General features: G+C 47.1%; 1 protein-coding gene across 4 annotated transcripts in view; it reads right to left on the bottom strand.

Annotated features, from left to right (window-relative positions):
• diaph2 (diaphanous-related formin 2) overlaps positions 1-19,177 on the bottom strand; it is an 878,670-nt gene that overhangs the window by 349,173 nt on the left and 510,320 nt on the right. For all 4 annotated transcript variants that reach the window (XM_038775000.1, XM_038775001.1, XM_038775002.1 and 1 more), the window contains one exon: positions 17,675-17,914. In XM_038775000.1, coding sequence (XP_038630928.1) covers positions 17,675-17,914 — 240 coding nt within the window. The remainder of the gene's footprint in view (positions 1-17,674; positions 17,915-19,177) is intronic.

The raw sequence follows: 19,177 nt of genomic DNA, 5'->3' as shown, positions 1-19,177 counted from the left end.
ATCCTCAAATTATACCACCCGTCCTCAAATTGATTGGCCAAATGGGCAGAGCAAACGCTCAAGTGGGGCGGCAGAAGCGAATCACTGGCTCCATGGACACGCTATTATACGACCACACCCATGTCACAACTGGGTAGCACCGGTGGAGTTACTGATGCGCTAGCGTCTCCGTACTCCATTAAATCTGACATTCCCAGGTTTGGCCTGAAAAGTCAAGCTGCAACAAGTCATGCAAGGAAACTATCATGACCACAGGATACCAGGGAGAAACTTTCAACTGGGGGACGCTGTTTATGCCCGGAACTTCGGAGATGGTGCTCTTTGGCCTACGGGAATTGTGTTGGAGAAAACAGGGCCCTTATCTTGTAAGGTCAAGACCCAAGGGAAGACCTTAAGTAAACACATCGACCATTTTAAGAGATGAGAACCCGCCTCAGAGGGTGCCTGGCCAGGGATGTCAGTAACTCCACCTCCTCGTGGACCACTCCTTAGCCAAGGGGCGCAACCCACCATGACCCAATGCCAGACCGTCACGATGCTGACAACTCCGGCTCAGAAGTGGACACCGCGTCCGCACTTACAGGCGACTTCATGTCCAGAGCCGAAACCCCATCGGTATCCCTCAACAGATCATCTCGGAAAATGCAGTCTACAATCGCTAAACGCTACCTAACTCAGACCCGCCAGTGGCTGAAGCACAACCGCGTGCACAGCGGCACAGGAGGCCTCTTCAGTCTGTGGCATGGGGGAGCTTTCGAACTTGGGGCGGGATGTGGTGTAATAATTCCCATGAGGCACAAAGGGATACCCTGATTGATCTCTTTGTGGGACTCATGGAGTATGAACTTCCCTTCCCACTCAGCTGGGGCTCATAATAACTTAGTATAAACTGGCCGGACAGGGACCAGCAGGTTGATTGTCCCAAAGGAATCGTAAATATTTGCTGCTGTGGGCAGACTTTTGCGACCTTAAATAAATCGGCGTTCACCTTACAGCCTGGCTCCTTGGTCTTAATATAACCAAAACCCTTTACAGTTTTAGTAAGGCATCTTTGCTCCTGTAATCAAGTCCTCTGGCAATGAAGATTAGCATACTATTTGCCTTTCTAACTGCTTGCTACGCCTCCATGCTTTTTCAGCACATTTTCACCATTAGCTGCCATGGGGAGGCACAGTAGAACAGTGGTTAGCACTGTTGCTTCATAGCACCAGGGTCCCAGGCTCGATTCCCAGCTTGGGTCACTGTCTGTGTGGAGTCCACACGTTCTCCCAGTGTCTGCATGGGTTTTCTCTGGGTGCTCCGGTTTCCTCCCACAAGTTCCCAAAGACGTGCAGTTAGTTAATTTGGACATTCCGAATTATCCCTCTGTGTACCCGAACAGGCGACAAAATGTGGCGACTAGGCACTTTTCACAATAACTTCATTGCAGTGTTAAGACTACTTGTGACAATAAAGATTATTATTATTACAATAATAGTATTGAAAGTTTGACAAGGCCAAGCCCCTAATTGTCTCTCCCTCTGGAGCAACATCATCCTGATTTTTGGGCTCTTACCCGCCCAAATAAACTCAGTCACCAAACTGGCAATCTCTCTAAAAAAAACCCTTGGGTAAAAATATCGGAAGGCACTGGAATAAGAATAAAAATTGCGGCAAGATTGCAGTTGGGCCTACAGGGATAATGGGAGATCGTCCCAGCTTTGGAAGTCTGCTTTGACTTTTCGTATAACTCAACCTCCAGAGTTTCCCCCAGTTCCTTGCTATCTGGGCACCCAAATACCGAGAACAGCACTCCCCTAAATCCCTCCCTCCGTCTCATCAACCCAACCACAAAGTATTTACTCTTTCCTAAATGTATCTTGTAACCTGAAAAGGCCCCAAAACTATTGGTGCCTCTGGATCCCTCACATATAATAGCAAGTTGTCAGCGTCCAGCGAGACCCTGTGTTCCGCCACACCTCTAATTACTCCTTCCCATGTATTCGAGGACCTCAGGGCCATGGCTAGTGGTTCTATTGTTAGTGTGAACAGCAAATGTGACAACAGACATCCCTCCTGGTACCCCAGTAAATGTGAAAGGGGTCACAGGTCACGTTCTTTGTGCAAACATTGGCAAATGGGGTTGTATATAACAGCTGCACCCACGCAACAGAGCCAAACCCAAATCCAAATTTTTCAAAAACCGCAAACAGATAATCCCACTCTAATTGCTTGAACGCCTTCTCTGGGTTGAGCGAGGTTATAACCTCCGGAACCTGACCCTCCCCTGGAGCAATTACCAACATTCAAAAGTCATTTCGCGTTCGCTGTCAATCTTCGCCCCTCGACAAAACCTGTTCGGTCTTTCCCCACCCCTTCTCGCAGACAAGGTTCCAGTCTTAATGCCAACACCTTATCTAACAGCTTCGCGTCCACATTTACTAGGGTGATTGGATGATTCGACCCACAGTCTAATGTCTTTTTTCAAGAGCAGATAAATTGAAGAGTGCCCCAAAGTCTGTGGCAATGCGCGTTTCTCCAAGGAGGCCCTAAACATCCCTAATAATAGAGGGGCTAATAGCTCTATCAATGTTTTATAAATTTCCACCAGGAACCTGTCAGGTCCCGGTGCCTTCCCCGACTGCATCAGTTTCATCGCCTGCTTCATCTCAACCAATTCCAGCAGAACTTCAAAGTCCTCTACCTTGGGAAATTCCAACTCACCCAGGAATTCCACCATATTTTCCCATTCCGTGGAGGGTCCAACATGTACACATTTTGGTAAAAGGTCTTAAATTCCTCATTTACCATCTCCAGATCTGAGGCCACCCCCCCCCCCCCCCCCTCCCCCCCCTCCATTCCATGTCCTAATATGGCCAATCTTCCTCTCAGTCTCCTGTTTATACAGTTGATATGCCAGGAGCCAACTTGCCTTCTCCCCATGGGCGAAATTCTCCGACACCCAGCAGGGTCGGAGGTCCGACCCCGGAGTGGTTGGCGCCACTCCCCTACACCGGGACGCCCCCCGTCACGCCTGGTAGGGGAGAATCCCACCCCATATTTATAAATAGCTGCTTAGCATGCCTCAGCTGTCGTACTGCCCTATCTGTAGTGATCAGATCAGACTGTGTTTGCAGTTTTCTCCTCTTCACTGATAGTTCTTGGGATGGGCTGTCTTGGGATGGGCTGTCCGCATGTCTACGATCTACCTCTATATCGTCTACTATTTCTTCCCGAACTCCAGCTCTATACGGGCCTTAAAAGACACAGGGCGCAATTCTCCCAAAGGGAGACAAACAGCCGACGCCGGAGTGAAACCCAGAGTGTTTCACTCCGGCATCGGAGGCCGCTCCTCATCCCCTATTCCACCCCCCCCTGGGGGGCTAGGAGTGGCGGCGCGTGAATTTCACGCGTCAGGCCTTGACGTTCTGTCAAAGCGGCGTGCCCGGAATGACGCAGCCAGCGGCGCCTAAGTGACGTCTACCCGCGCATGCGTGGTTGCCGTCTTCCCCTCCGCTGCCCCGCAAGACATGGCGGCTTAAGCTTGCTGGGCGGCGGAGGGAAAAGAGTGCGTCTTTTAGAGACGCCGGTCCGACGATCGGTGGGCACCGATCGCGGGCCAGACACCTCCTGAGCACGCCCATGGTGCTCGATCCTCTCTCCGCCCCCTACAGGCCCCACATGCAGCGGTTGCGCGATGTTCACGCCGGCAGCGACCAGGTGTGGTTGGCGCCGGCGTGAACCGGTCGGGTTCGGCAGGCCGCTCGGCCCATCCGGGCCGGAGAATCAGCGGTCGCCGTTAGATACAGCGAGCGGCGATTCTCCGAGTGGCCATTGGGGGGGGGGGAGGGGGAGAATCGCGTGGGGGTGCCAGGGTGGCGTGGCGTGATTCGCCCGGCACTCCCATGATTCTCCCACCCGGCGTGGGGGTCGGAGTATCGCGCCCATAATTTTTCCTTTAATTACAACCTAGAGTGCTTCCCATATTGTTGTCATTGTTTAAAATATAATGCTGGATAGCCCTTGAGATCCTTGCACAGAACCCAATATCCGCTAGCAGACCCACATCCAGCTGCCACCCCTTTTTACGCCCTTTATCTACCCACAACTCAAGGTCCTTCCCATGTGGGGCATGGTCAGAAATTACTACCGCCGAGTACTTCACCCCTTACCACTGGTGCTCGGTTTATGGCAAAATAGACAATCATGGAAAAAACATTTGTATCCTGAGAAGCTCCAAGGGACTGTCCCCTCCCGTTTCGTCCATGAAAGTAATTAACGCCTTTGTCAATCCCCACGGGGCCAGTGATCCTGGCCTAAACGATCTGCCTTAGGGTCTAGCGCACAATTCATGTCTCCTCCAATACGAATAATAAGCCGATGGATGTCTTAATCATATATCCTTGCCAGCAGCTGTTTCATGAACATTGTATCATTCAAATTTGGGCTGTAAACATTCACCATCACTACCGGTTTCCCTTCTAACACCCCCGTTACCATAACATGCCTTCCTCCCATATCTGCTATTACCTTCTCCAAACGAAACCAGACACTTTTATTAATAAGGATTGCCACTCTCCAGGCCCTGTTGTCAAATCCCGAATGGAAAACGTGGCTCACCGAAGCCACGCCTGATCTCGCTCGTGCATGTGGATCTCCTGGTGGAATTTCACATTGGCTCCCAATCTTTAAATGATCACTAACACGTGATCTTTTGACTGGGCACCACGCCCCCGGCACCGCACATTCTCGGTGACCACCCTTGTATGGGGTTCCTTGGCCCCTCCCAGCCTCTAGTCAGTCATTGCTACCGCACAATCATAGAATCATTGAATTTACAATGCAGAAGGAGGCCATTCGGCCCATCAAGTCTGCACCGGCCCTTGGAAAGAACATCCGATTTAAACCCCCCTATCTCTGTTACCCAGAAACCCAACCTAACCATTTTTGGACATTAAGGGCAATTTAGCCAATCCACCTAACCTACACATCTTTGGACTGTGGGAGGAAACTGGAGCACATGGAGGAAACCCATGCAGACACGGGGAGAATGTGCAGACTCCACATAGGCAGTGACCCAAGCTGGGAATCAAAGCTGGTACCCTGGTGCTGTGAAGCAACCCTGCTAACCACTGTGCTACCGTGCTGCCCCATTGCTTTACCGATGACTCCCAGGCCACCGCCACACCTAAGCTGGCGACCCATTCCACCTAAATGGTGGAGCAGAAAAAGATAACTGGTCACGGTCAGTTTTCTGTTCCCCTCCCCCAGTCAACAGATAGACTATCATCTCTTCTAATCCCCTACACTTCCCCCGCAAACCCTCAAATTTAACCAAACTAGCTCCATCCCCACTTGACCTCCGTCAACTAGCAAACTTTCCAGTGCTAGTAAGTTGACCACCCCACCCAGGTCCCACCCATTCCTTAACCATCACCTTCATATCTGCCTCAAGCATGTTTCTCCCCTCGATCCTCCCACCCATAATAAACAAACGCCTTAAATGGAGGAAAGATACCCCCAGCATCCCAGCGACTACTAAGCCCATAAAGGAGGAAAATCTTTAAAAAAACAGAACAGAGGAAATGACCCCATCCAAACATTTCCATCATTAACCCAACTCAACACCTTAACAACCTGAACAATAAAAACAGTAAAATATTAACATCCCAATCAACGAACCGCCAGCCCTTGTAAAGACAACGATCTTTGATAAAATCTTCCGCCTGCTCGGGAGTTTCAAAATAGATGACTCTTAATCATGACTCTTAATTTTGCTGGGTACACAACCCTAAATCACACTCTTCGATTAAACAGGACCTTCACCTCACTGAAGTTTACCAGTCGTTTTGCCAGATCGTTCTGGTAAATCCTTACCATGCTGCGTCCCAGTTGATATCCTGGGCTTTCCTGGCCTATTCCAGGACCCGCTCCTGTCTCTGAAAACTATGAAACCGAACACCACTTGAGGTGGCTCATTCGGTCATAGTTTCTGCCCGTGATTTTCCTTTTTTGCTTTGGTGGAGCAAGAACCTCCTTTCTGCTCATCAATTAGGAAAACTTTGCAGCTAAGTATTCGGTCGGCTTTGCGCCCTCAACTCCCTTAGATAGACCCACCAGTCTCAGGTTTGTGCACCCATTTTCTAAATCATCCAGCTTCGTTTTGAAATCTGTCTCAGCACCAGGATAAGGTCTGCTCCACATTTTTAAATTTCTCCGCTTGTGCGCCCCCTGCTTTAATTATATGCTTAGTTGCTTCTTTACTGGGCCTAAAGCTTCCTCCCACCGTGGCTATAAGTGAAGCCTTCAATTCCTGACCGTGTTTCTTGACGTGCTCATCCATTTCTTCACCAAATTTCTTTAATTCTCTGGCTACCACCCCTGCCATCATGTCGAGGGTGATAGTCATGGCTGCTTCCTCTGCCATCTTTCATGCCTCGTTGCTCGGGCTCGATGTTTGTAATTTCACCCCTCTGCCCTACTTATACGTCAGTTTCGACATTGCCACTTTGCAGTCAATTTCAGTGCTGGGAAAGACAGTTTTTTAAAACTTCTTCCGATCCGGCAGATAAGCCCCAAGTGCCGGAGCCTACGTGGGAGCCACCCGAGATGTGGCCGCTACCTCATGCCGCCGCACCGGAGGTCTCAGGCTTGACAACATTGCTGAAACTCCTACTCTTCCTCTTTGGGGTGGGGGGTTGGGGGGGGGGGGGGCATCCTGAGAATCTGGAAGCAGTTAAGACAGCACTTTAAATTGAGCTTAGTCCTTCTTATTCCCTATCTTTTGCAATCATCGCTTTGTGCCAGCGAGTTTAGACTCGATGTTTAGGATATGGGAGGGGAAGGGTCCGGAGAGGTTCGTAGACTTCTCTGTGGAGGGAAGGTTTGCGAGCATCGAGGAGCTGTCGGAAAAATGTCAATTCCTTGGAACCAATTTGTTTAGGTATTTCCAGATTCACGATTTTCTGCGGAAGGCCCTGCCTTCATTTCCTCTGCACCACCGTCCTCTCTGTTGAAAAATAATTTTATCTTCGGCCGGGTCGAGCGGGGGAAATATGGCCAGATCTCGTCAGCGGAGTCTGCTCAGTCAAATAAGGTTAAGGAGAAATGAGGTTGAATTGGGTTCTATTCTGGATAGGGTGGTGTGGAGTGAGGCTCTTCGCAGGGTCGACTCCACGTCACCTTGTTTGATTCAGGTCAAAGTGGTGCAAAGGACTCATCTGACCAAGGCGAGAATCAGTGTTTTTTTTTCAGGGGTGGACAACAGGTGTGAATGGTGTTATTGGAGGTTGGCTATCCATACTCATATGTCTGGTTTTGTCCCAAGTTGGTGAGCTTTTGGGTCTCCTTCTTCAACACCATGTTCAAAATTCTTAATGTCGGCTGAGCCAGGTATCGGACTCACAAATGCTGCAGAAGGGGGTAAAGGCGGATGCCCTTGTCTTTGCCTCATTAATAACCCAGAGACAAGTCTGCTTGGGTGGAGGTCTTCTCCTCTGCCAGTGCCTCAGCTTGGTTGGGTGACCTCATGGTGTTTCTATATTTGGAGAAGGTCAAGTACACCATTAGGGGGTTGGTAGAGGAGTTCCACTTAAGGTGGCAGCCATTCATTTCCTTTTTTAAAGAGTTAGTTACCGTTTTTTAAAGTTTTTTTATTGTTGGGGTTTCGGATTGGATATGTTCTTGTTTGTTGATTTTACTCTTTGTATATCAAAATTTGAAGCATCTATATTTTGTTATTCCATTATTTTGTTGAAATGAAAAAATGTTCAATAAACTGTCAAGTTTGCAGGCAGAATGCAAAGACACAGAAGGAAAGTTCACTCTTGTCACAGTCACATAAGAACTGGTTCAGTACGATGGCCGGGGCGGAAATCTGATAGGAGGGATTCATAATTGGAGTTCCAGAAAGAATGGGAATGGATTTGGGTCGCAACAACTCATTCCAGGACTTTAGAAAATAAAAGTTAGAGATTGGTTGGTAGGTTGCTAGGGTAGAGGAGTCAAGGGTTACTTTTTTTGAGGAGAGCAGGAACAGGCTATTTCAGGCCTGGCAATATACAATTATACATGATTAGTTAACAGCTTTACAGTAAAGGGACCTCTAGGAAACAGTTATTGTAACATGCTGAAATTTTCCATTCAGCTTAAGGGTGAGATGTTTGGGTCCAAAATGAGTGTTGTAAAACGTAAATAAAGGTAAATACAAGGCTGCGAACACTGAATTGGCAAGCCAGAAAAATAGGTTACATGGTGCTTCCATAGAGGAGCAGATATTTCATATCTCTCAACAAAGACATATTTCATAGAACATAGAACGATACAGCGCGGTACAGGCCCTTCGGCCCACGATGTTGCACCGACATGGGAAGTCAAAAGCTAAAGGCCATCTAACCTACACTATGCCATTATCATCCATATGCTTATCCAATAAACTTTTAAATGCCCTCAATGTTGGCGAGTTCACTACTGTTGCAGGTAGGGCATTCCACGGCCTCACCACTCTTTGCGTAAAAAACCTACCTCTGACGTCTGTCCTATATCTATTACCCCTCAATTTAAGGCTATGTCCCCTCGTGCTAGCCACCTCCATCCGCGGGAGAAGGCTCTCACTGTCCACCCTATCTAACCCTCTGATCATTTTGTATGTCTCTATTAAGTCACCTCTTAACCTTCTCTCTAACGAAAACAACCTCAAATCCATCAGCCTTTCCTCATAAGATTTTCCCTCCATACCAGGCAACATCCTGGTAAATCTCCTCTGCACCCGTTCCAAAGCTTCCACGTCCTTCCTATAATGAGGCGACCAGAACTGTACACAATACCCCAAATGCGGCCGTACCAGAGTTTTGTACAGCTGCAACATGACCTCATGGCTCCGGAACTCAATCCCTCTACCAATAAAGGCCAACACACCATAGGCCTTCTTCACAACCCTATCAACCTGGCTGGCAACTTTCAGGGATCTATGTACATGGACACCAAGATCCCTCTGCTCATCCACACTGCTAAGAATTTTTACCATTAGCCAAATATTCCGCATTCCTGTTATTCTTTCCAAAGTGAATCACTTCACACTTCTCTACATTAAACTCCATTTGCCACCTCTCAGCCCAGCTCTGCAGCTTATCTATGTCCCTCTGTAACCTGCAACATCCTTCCACACTGTCTACAACTCCACCGACTTTAGTGTCGTCTGCAAATTTACTCACCCAACCTTCTGTGCCCTCCTCTAGGTCATTTATAAAAATGACAAACAGCAACAGCCCCAGAACAGATCCTTGTGGTACGCCACTCGTAACTGAACTCCATTCTGAACATTTGCCATCAACCACCACCCTCTGTCTTCTTTCAACTAGCCAATTTCTGATCCACATCTCTAAATCACCATCAATCCCCAGCCTCCGTATTTTCTGCAATAGCCGACCGTGGGAACCTTATCAAACGCTTTACTGAAATCCATATACACCACATCAACTGCTCTACCCTCGTCTACCTGTTCAGTCACCTTCTCAAAGAACTCAATAAGGTTTGTGAGGCATGACCTACCCGTCACAAAACCATGCTGCCTATCCCTAATCATATTATTCCTATCTAGATGATTATAAATCGTATCTCTTGTAATCTTCTCCAAGACGTTACCCACAACAGACGTGAGGCTCACCGGCCTATAGTTACCGGGGTTATCTCTACTCCCCTTCTTGAACAAAGGGACCATATTTGCTACCCTCCAGTCCTCTGGCACTATTCCTGTAGCCAATGATGACATAAAAATCAAAGCCAAAGGCTCAGCAATCTCTTCCCTGGCTTCCCAGAGAATCCTAGGATAAATCCCATCAGGCCCCGGGGACTTATCTATTTTCACCTTGTCCAGAATTGCCAACACTTCTTCCCTACGCACCTCAATGCCATCTATTCTAATAGCCTGGGTCTCAGCATTCTCCTCCACAACATTATCTTTTTCCTGAGTGAATACTGATGAAAAGTATTCATTTAGTATCTCGCTTATCTCCTCAGCCTCCAGCACAACTTCCCACCACTGTCCTTGACTGGCCCTACTCTTACCCTAGTCATTCTTTTATTCCTGACATATCTATAGAAAGCTTTTGGGTTTTCCTTGATCCTACCTGCCAAAGACTTCTCACGTCCCCTCCTTGCTCGTCTTAGCTCTCTCTTTAGATCCTTCCTCGCTTCCTTGTAACTATCAAGCGCCCCAACTGAAACTTCACGCCTCATCTTCACATAGGCCTCCTTCTTCCTCTTAACAAGAGATTCCACTTCTTTGGTAAACCACGGTTCCCTCGTTTGACCCCTTCCTCCCTGCCTGACTGGTACGTACTTATCAAGAACATGCAATAGCTGTTCCTTGAACAAGCTCCACATATCCAGTGTGCCCAACCCTTGCAGCCTACTTCTCCAACCTACACATCCTAAGTCATGTCTAATGGCATCATAATTGCCCTTCCCCCAGCTATAACTCTTGCCCTGCGGGGTATACTTATCCCTTTCCATCACTAACGTAAAGGTCACCAAATTGTGGTCACTGTTTCCAAAGTGCTCACCTACCTCCAGATCTAACACCTGGCCTGGTTCATTACCCAAAACCAAATCCAATGTGGCCTCGCCTCTTGTTGGCCTGTCAACATATTGTGTCAGGAAACCCTCCTGCACACATTGTACAAAGAACGACCCATCTAATGTACTCAAACTATATCTTTTCCAGTCAATATTTGGAAAGTTAAAGTCTCCCATAACAACTACCCTGTTACTTTTGCTCTTTTCCAGAATCATCTTCGCCATCCTTTCCTCTACATCCCTAGAACTATAGGTGGCCTATAGAAAACTCCCAACAGGGTGACCTCTCCTTTCCTGTTTCTAACCTCAGCCCATACTACCTCGGAAGAAGAGTCCCCATCTAGCATCCTTTCCGCCACCGTAATACAGTCCTTGACTAGCAGCACCACACCTCCCCCTCTTTTGCCCCCTTCTCTGTGCTTACTAAAACACCTAAACCCAGGAACCTGCAACAACCATTCCCGTCCCTGCTCTATCCATGTCTCTGAAATGGCCACAACATCGAAGTCCCAGGTACCAACCCATGTTGCCAGTTCCCCTACCATATTTTGTATACTCCTGGCATTGAAGTAGACACACTTCAAACCACCTACCTGAACACTGGCACCCTCCTGCGAAGTCAAATCTGTGCTCCTGACCTCTATACTCTCAATCTCCTGTACCCCAAAACTACAATCCAGGTTCCCATGTCCCTTTCCTTTAAGAAAGATAAACTCTAGAAGGACGTGCCATCTACGGTTAACTAAGTTAAGTAAAGTATCAAATTGAAAGAAAAATGCATCACACTGCATAGCTTTTTGGTAGCGGAGAAGATTGGGCAGATTTCAAAATGAATAAAAAGCAGCATCAGAGAAAGCTGGCTAGTAATACATGCACAGATGGTATGAATTTCTAGAAGTATTTAAAAAGGAAAAGAGTAAATGAAGAGAACTCTTATATGAGTGAGACCAGGGAATTAATATTGGGAAACAAGGATATGGCAGAAGCATCAAAAGGGAATTTTGCCTCCGTCACAAAAGATCCCAAGGATACTTGAAAATCAAGGGATAACAGGCAGGTAGGAAATTAAAACAATCACAAATGCGAGGGAAAATATACTAGGAAAACAGTTAAAACTAAAAGCTGACAGGTCCCTGGACGCGATGGCTAGCATCCACGTGGCTGTAGAGGTAGCAGCTGGATTAATTGTGATCTCCCAAACTTCCCTGGATTCAGGAAAGGCCAGAGCATATTGGACAACCGCAAATGTAAGAACTAATCAAGAAAGGAAGAAGAGAGAAAACAAAAATCTTTCGGCCAGTTGGCCTAATATCTGTCAACGGGAAAATGCTGGAATCCATTATTAAGGAGGTATCCATTATGGCAGGAGATTTGGAAAATCATAATAATAATCATCAGGTAAACCCAATGAAGATTTGTAAACGGGAAATTATCTTATCAAATGGTGGAGCAGGCTCACGGAACAGTAAGGTCTACTCCTGCTCCTAATTCTGTGTTTTTAAGTCAGCAAATGTAAAGGCAAGGCACAAAAATGAAAAGAGACACACATTTACAATATCAGCTAATTGGCGGGCCAGAAAGGGGAAGTCAATGATTAGCAATTTAGTGAGACTAGATTGCAAGGACAGGAAGTGTGTCTCATGGCGATGATGAGCAAGGAGAGAACATTATATAAATAAGGCAAGGTTCAGAAGGGAAGTGACAAGAATGCCAAAGCATTATTTTGTTCTGATTTAAACAACAAAACTTTTATTAAACACCATCAATTTAAATTAGAATTTTGTATGGTATTCATTCAGCGGAAATTGAAGACTGTTATCTAGCACTGTACATTAACTTTTGACCGTAGATAAGTGTGACGAGCAAACACAACTTACTGAAATACAGAAGCATTGCAATTATACAGGTTATTTGAAAAAGGAAATCTGCTTTATAATTACTTTGTCAACCAGGTTTTGTGGCTGCACTCAGGTCTGAGTAAGAAGGTAGCGGAACAAAGCCCATGCAGGATCTGAGTTAACAATCTCTGATGACGCTTCAACCACAGAATGTGAGACAACTGCATTGACAGAGGCACTGGGCCATAACATCTACTAGAGTGACTATTAAGTTGGGTTGCAACTCCGTTTGTAAATTCTTACCTCCAAAACTTTTAACTCGCTCGACCTTCAAACTCAGGCTGCGCAAGATCTGTGCAGTGCCATGCTCTGACAAGGCCTAACATCTTGGGTTGTAGAACTGAAAGTAAGTAGACCATACTCCCTTTTTTGTCATTAAATCCCATGAATTAGGTGTGTTTAAAGGACCAGACCAGAGAGAAGGTAGGTGGTATAAGCACTTATTTTGTTGGGGGGGTTGATGGAGGTCGTGGAGGGGAAGGGGTAGGCATGGGGGTAGGAGGGTAGACATGGGGAAGGGGGCGAGTTGGGTTGGATCTCTGGCTCAGGTGGGGAGGAGAGGTGGATCAGGTAATCATAAGGGATCTGAACATGGTAGCAAGGGAAAAACAGTTCCCGTTGGTAGAACAGTCGAAAACCAGTGGACACCGATTTAAGATGAATGGCAAATAAAGAGCAAGAACAACATAAAGAAAAGCATTTTCATGAAGTCATGTTCAGAATCTGGAATGCACTTCTGCAGTGTGGTGCAGATAGATTCAATCGTGGCTTTCACAAGAGCAGAAGAATTAGGAGCAGGAGATTATACTATTCAGACCTTGAGCCTGCTCCACCATTCGATTAGATTGTGTTGATCTGTGTGCAGCCTCAACTCCACTTTCTTGTCTGGCCCCCATAACCGTCAATTCAGTTTCATGTCAAAAACCTAATTCAGCTTTGAGTGTATTCAGTGACCCAGTCTCCAAAGCTCTCTGGGGAAAGAATTCCAACCATTAATGAATACGAGACTCAAAATTCCTCCTCATCTCCATTTTAAAAGGTAGCCCACCTTATTTTGAAACGGTTTCCCTAGTTCTAGATTCGCCCAGGAGGGGAAAATCCCACTCAGCTTCCACCCTGTCAAGCCGCCTCGGAATCTTACTGGGTCATATCTCATTCTTCTAAATTCCAGTGGGTATAGGTCCAACCTGCTCAACCTTTCCTCGTAAGACAACCACTTAAACCCAGAAATAAATCCAGTGAATCTTCTCTGATGTGTCTCCAATGCAAGTGCATCCCTCCTTAAGTAAGAATATCAAAACAGTACATGCAGACTCACTAGCGATCTGCATCGTAACAGCAATACTTCCCTATTTTTATACACCATCTCACAACAATAACAGCTGAACATCCCAACTATCATTCTAATTGTTTGCTGTACTGCAAGTTTGTGCCACAGCATTTTGCAGTCTCTACCCCATTAAATAATATTCTGCTTTTCTATACTTCCCACCAAAGTGGACAACCTCACATTTTCCCACATTATACACATTTGCCAAATTCCTGTTCACTCACTTAGCCTTTGGGGACTTGTCCTCCTCACAGCTAGCTTTCCTATCTATCTTTGTACCATTAGAAAATTTAGCGACAATACAGCAAAGTCATTCACACAGTCGGTCATCCAAGTCTCCTTAGATTGTCAATAGTTGAGGCCCCAGCACTTATCACTACGGTACTCCAGTAGTTACAGTTTGCCAATCTGAATATGGTCCATTTTTCACAACCCTTTGTTTCCTGTTAGCCAATCTTCCATCCACGCAAATATATTGCCTCCAGAACCATGGACAGTTATGTTAACTTTATTGAGGCAAAAATGTCCTTGTGCAATCCAAATGTACCACATTTACTGGTTCCTCTTTACAGACCCTGCTTTTTACTCGTCAAAGAACTCTAAAAATTTGCAAACATGATTTCCCTTTCGTAAAACTATGTTGACAGCTCAATTGTATTTTGATTTTCTAAATGCACAGCAGCTATTTATTTAATAATAGATCCCAATACTTTCCCAATGACATATGTTAGGCAAATTGATCTGTGGTTTCCTGTATTCTGTCTCCCTCAATTTTTGATTAGAGGTGTTACATTTGCAGTTTTCTAAACCACTAGGACATTTCTGGAATCCAGAAAATGTTATAAGATTATAACCAATGCACCCACTATCTCTTCAGCTACTTCTTTTAAGACCCTAGGATGCAGATCATTGGGTCCAGGGATCTTGTCAGCCATTAGTCCCATTAGTTTACAAAAGTAGTTTTTCCTATAGCAACAGTGATTGTTTTAGGATCCCTTCTTTTTGCCCTTGATTTTCCACTATTCTTGGGATGCTTTCTGCGTCTTCTAGTTTGAAAACAGATGCAAAAATTTCTGCTATTTCCTTATTTTCAATTATTAATTCCCTGGTCTCATCCTCCAAGCAATCAACATTTACTTGAACTACTTATTTTCCTTTTTATATATTTGTAGAAGCTGCAACCGTTTTTATATTTCTCACTAGTTTTCTTTCATATGCTAATTTCCCTCCCTCTTCATTTTCTTTTCGTCATCCTTGGCTGTTTTTGAAAATGTTCCCAATCGTCTGGTCCAGCATTAATCTTGGCGGCATTGCACACTTTTGTTTTCTATTTGATACCATTTTTAATTTCCTTAGTTAGCCACTGGTGGTGCATTCTTCTCCGAGTAATTCTTTCTCAATGAAATAGGACTCTGCTGAGCATTTTGAAATATTTCCTTAAATGTCTGCCAGTGGATAGCAACTGTCTTACTTTTTAAACTGGTTTCCTTGTCCTCTGCAGCCAACTCTGTTTTCATACCTTTGGAATAGCCCTTATGAATTCATTGATTTCAGACCCATTTTTCTCACACACAGACTGAATGCGAGATGCTATCATGTTATGATCATTCTTGCCTGAATAATTCTTTACTAATGAGGGAATTAATTAATCATGTTCCATTACACATTATCAGGTTTGAAACTGCTTGGTTCCACGACATATTGTACGAAGAAACTGTCTTGAATATATACTTTGATTTTATCCTCAAGGCTACCTTTGGGTATTTGATTGTCCTGCTTAAAGATTATCCCACCTAAATAAAGATTAAAATCACCCTCTATTATTGCAGTTCGTTTCATACATAACTTTGTGATGTATACTGTGGTGCATCTACTTTTAGGGGGACTATAAATAACTCCCACCACTGACTTAATTCCTATGCTATTTCCAATCTCCATCCAAAATTATTGTACATTTTCCAAGGTCAGATAATTTCTCACTTCTGCCCTAAACTAATCCTTTATAGTGTCAGCGAGCACCTTTACAGCCAAAATTTTCTATAACTTTTAGGGTTTCACTTGATTCTGGGAGATTTGCAGACAGGATACTCCGGTCACCATCGCCGTAAACTGCGTTCGGCGACTGGCCGGAGAATACCCATTTCCAATGAAATCGGGGGCGGCGCCGCTTTCGCGATGTTCCGCTCCCCTCTAGGACTATGTTGCACGATGTATCGGCAGCCTCAGGACGTTCCCCGAGACCCACTCCCTGATGCTCCGCCCCTGACCTGTCGAGTGCCCGACGCCGTCGGTCATGTGTGCTATCATCCATCGGGAACTCTGCTTGGCAGCTGCAGACTCAGTCCAGTGTTGCCACAGTCAGGGGAGAGCCGATCCGCGGACAGGAGTAACTTTGACAGAGGCTGGGGGCACCGTTGGAGGGTTGTTCAAGGCTCGCGAGCCGGCCAAAGGGGGGGGGGGGGGGGGGGCACTATTTGGCAGGCCAGATCAGCGCGCGGCCAGCGCCCTGTTTCACGGCACAACCGCTGCTTGCCGCCGCCCTGCGTATGCGCAGCCATGAGCTTGGCAATTCTCTGGGCCGTATCGGCAGTTAGAGTCAGGTGCTCTAAATTGCTTGGCTGCTAACTTCCAGCCAAACAGAGGATCAGTGGCCGTTTTTCACCGGATTTTCGGTCATAAAATGCTTCCGTTCCCAGCCGGTGCCAGGACATAGCCTCAAAATCGGAGAATCCAAGGGCGGCATGTGGCGCAGTGGATAGCACTGGGACTGCGGCACTGAGGACCCGGATTCGAATCCCGGCCCTGGGTCACTGTCCGTGTTTGCGTGGGTTTCACTCCCACAACCCAAAGATGTGTAGGTTAGGCGGATTGGCCACGCTAAATTGCCCCATAATTGAAAATAAAATAATTGGGTGCACTAAATTTATAAACCAAAACAAAAAAATCGGAGAATCCAGCCCATGGAGTCTGACCTCGAGAGGAAGAGAGAAAAATCATAGAGCAAATTCTCAATTTGAACAACTCAAAAGCAGCATTGGCAAGTGCACCTACTTAGCAATTGCATATGACAGCAAAGTGGACTGTGAAAATAAACAGCCTGTGGGTGCGATTCTCTGTTCCCCACACAGTGTGGGAGAATCGCGGGAGGACCCCCCGACAAAATTCACGCCCCCCCTTGCAATTCTCCCCCCCCCCCCGCGATTCTCCCCCCCCCCCCCCCCCCCCCCCCCCGCGATTCTCCCCCCCCCCTCCCCAAGGTTCGGACGAAACGGCGGCCGCCATTTTTCACGGTGACCACCGATTCTCCGACCCGGATGGGCCTAGCGGCCTGCCGTTAGGCCCGTTTCACGACGGCGGCAAACACACCTGGTCGCTGCCATCGTGAAACGGGAGTGAGAAGCCCGTTTGGGGCTTGTAGGTGACCTAGAAAGAAAAGAACACCATGACTGTGCTCGGGAGGGGACAGGCCCGCGATCGGTGCCCACCGATCATCGGGCTGGCGTCCAAATCGGACGCACTATTTCCCCTCCGGCGCCCCGCAAGATCAAGCCGCCACGCCTTGCGGGACGGCTGAGGGCAAAGACGGCCACCGCGCATGCGCGGGTTCGTGCCGTCAGCGTCATGACGTCAACCAACCTGCGCATGCGCGGCTAACATCATTAGGCACGCCGGCCGCGTCATTCTCGGCGCGACGCCCCCGCGGCCGAGAATAACGGAGCGCCGCTTCTAGCCCCCTGGGTGGGGGTGAATAAGGTGAGAGGAGCGGCCTCCGAGGGCATCGTGAAAGTCGGCCGAGTTCACTACGGCCCTCCCGATTTTTCCCGGGAGCGGAGAACTCCGCCCAATTACTTTGAAATATAAACATTGCTTTTCAAACAATGATGAGGCTTACCTTGCAGAGATAGCTTATCTTGAAGCCAAACGTTTGTGCATTTCTGGACCCTGCATTCATGTAGTTTCCAACCAGAAGGACCAATTCCAATATTTTAGTGAAGTTGTCACTCTTCTTCACTTCTTCACAAGCAATTGTTACATTCATTATGTCTGGTCTGATGTTGTTCAAATACTCTTCAAACTGAAGTTTGAAGAGAATATTGTTCAATCGTGGTTGTAACAGCTTTACGGTGCTCATCTGCAAAAACAAGGTGCAAATATTTCCTAAGAAAGTAAATCAGAATTGAGCCATTGCATATCAAGCAAGACTGTTTATTTAATTCTGCATCCTTCTTATAAAAACATATGACGATTAACATGATCTCAAATGGATTAAAGGGAGGGATACAATCAGGAACCTTGATATCATTAGATGGGAGAGGGGAAGAAAGTGATGGAAAAGGAAACACCAGCCAGATGGGAAGCAGACAAGTAAGTAGAATTGTGACCACAATAAGGTCAGCTATGATCTCATTGCAAGGCAGAGCAGGTTCCAAGGGTTGAATGGCCTACTCCAAAGTCCTATAATTCAGAGTCCCAGTCACTGCTGGAAATATCAAATTAAAGTTTGATCACAAACAAATGCATGCATTACGTCATCAAATTACCAGCAGGCATTTAATACCAGCAGCGGCCCACCTGCCGATTCTCCGGCCCGCGATGGGCCGAGTGGCCGCCCGTTTTCGGCAGGTCCCGCAGGCGTAAATTACAACAGGTACTTACCGGCAGGACCTGGTATGTCCTCCGGGGTCCTCGGGAGGTGGGGGGGGGGGGGGGAATCTGGCTCCAGGGGGTGCCCCCATGGTGGCCTGGCCCGCAATCGGGGCCCACCGATCAGCGGGCAGGCCTGTGCCATGGGGGCACTCTATTCCTCCATATCAGGCGATGTAACAGTCCGCGATGGCCAACGCGGAGAAAAACCGCGCATGCACTGGGATGACGCCAGCACACGCAAACGCTCCTGCGCATGCGCCAACTTGTGCCGGCTGCCGGAAGCCCTTCGGCACCGGTTGGCGTGGCGCCAAGTCCCTTCCGTGCCGGCCGGCGCAGTGCAAACCACTCCGGTGCCTGCCTAGCCCCTGAAGATGCGGATGATTCCGCACCTTTGGGGCGGCCCGACGCCGGAGTGGTTCACGCCAATTCTCGGCGTGGAAGTGGCCGTCAGTTTGCGGAGAATCCCACCCCGATTCCTGCTGTCACCTGTGGAATAGACCGCAATATGAAGTTAGCACCTACCAAGTTGAAGGAGCAAACAGGAAAGAAAAAATGTTTTGAATTTCATCCAGCAAAAGCGATTTTTCCCGATGATTACAAAGGGCGAGAAGAATGAGGAGAGACAAATATAAAACAATGGGTACAATTTTTAAAGGGGTGTAGGAGTGTAGAGACAAATTGTTAAAGTTCTACGAGAAAGTATCCAAGAAGGCAGACAAGATCCCCCACTTTATAGATAGAGAAGCAT

The sequence above is a fragment of the Scyliorhinus canicula genome, chromosome 17, assembly GCF_902713615.1.
Source record: "Scyliorhinus canicula chromosome 17, sScyCan1.1, whole genome shotgun sequence".
NCBI classification, from domain to species: domain Eukaryota; kingdom Metazoa; phylum Chordata; class Chondrichthyes; order Carcharhiniformes; family Scyliorhinidae; genus Scyliorhinus; species Scyliorhinus canicula.
Note: the sequence above shows the minus strand (reverse complement) of the source record. Positions and strands in the feature narration are given on the sequence as shown.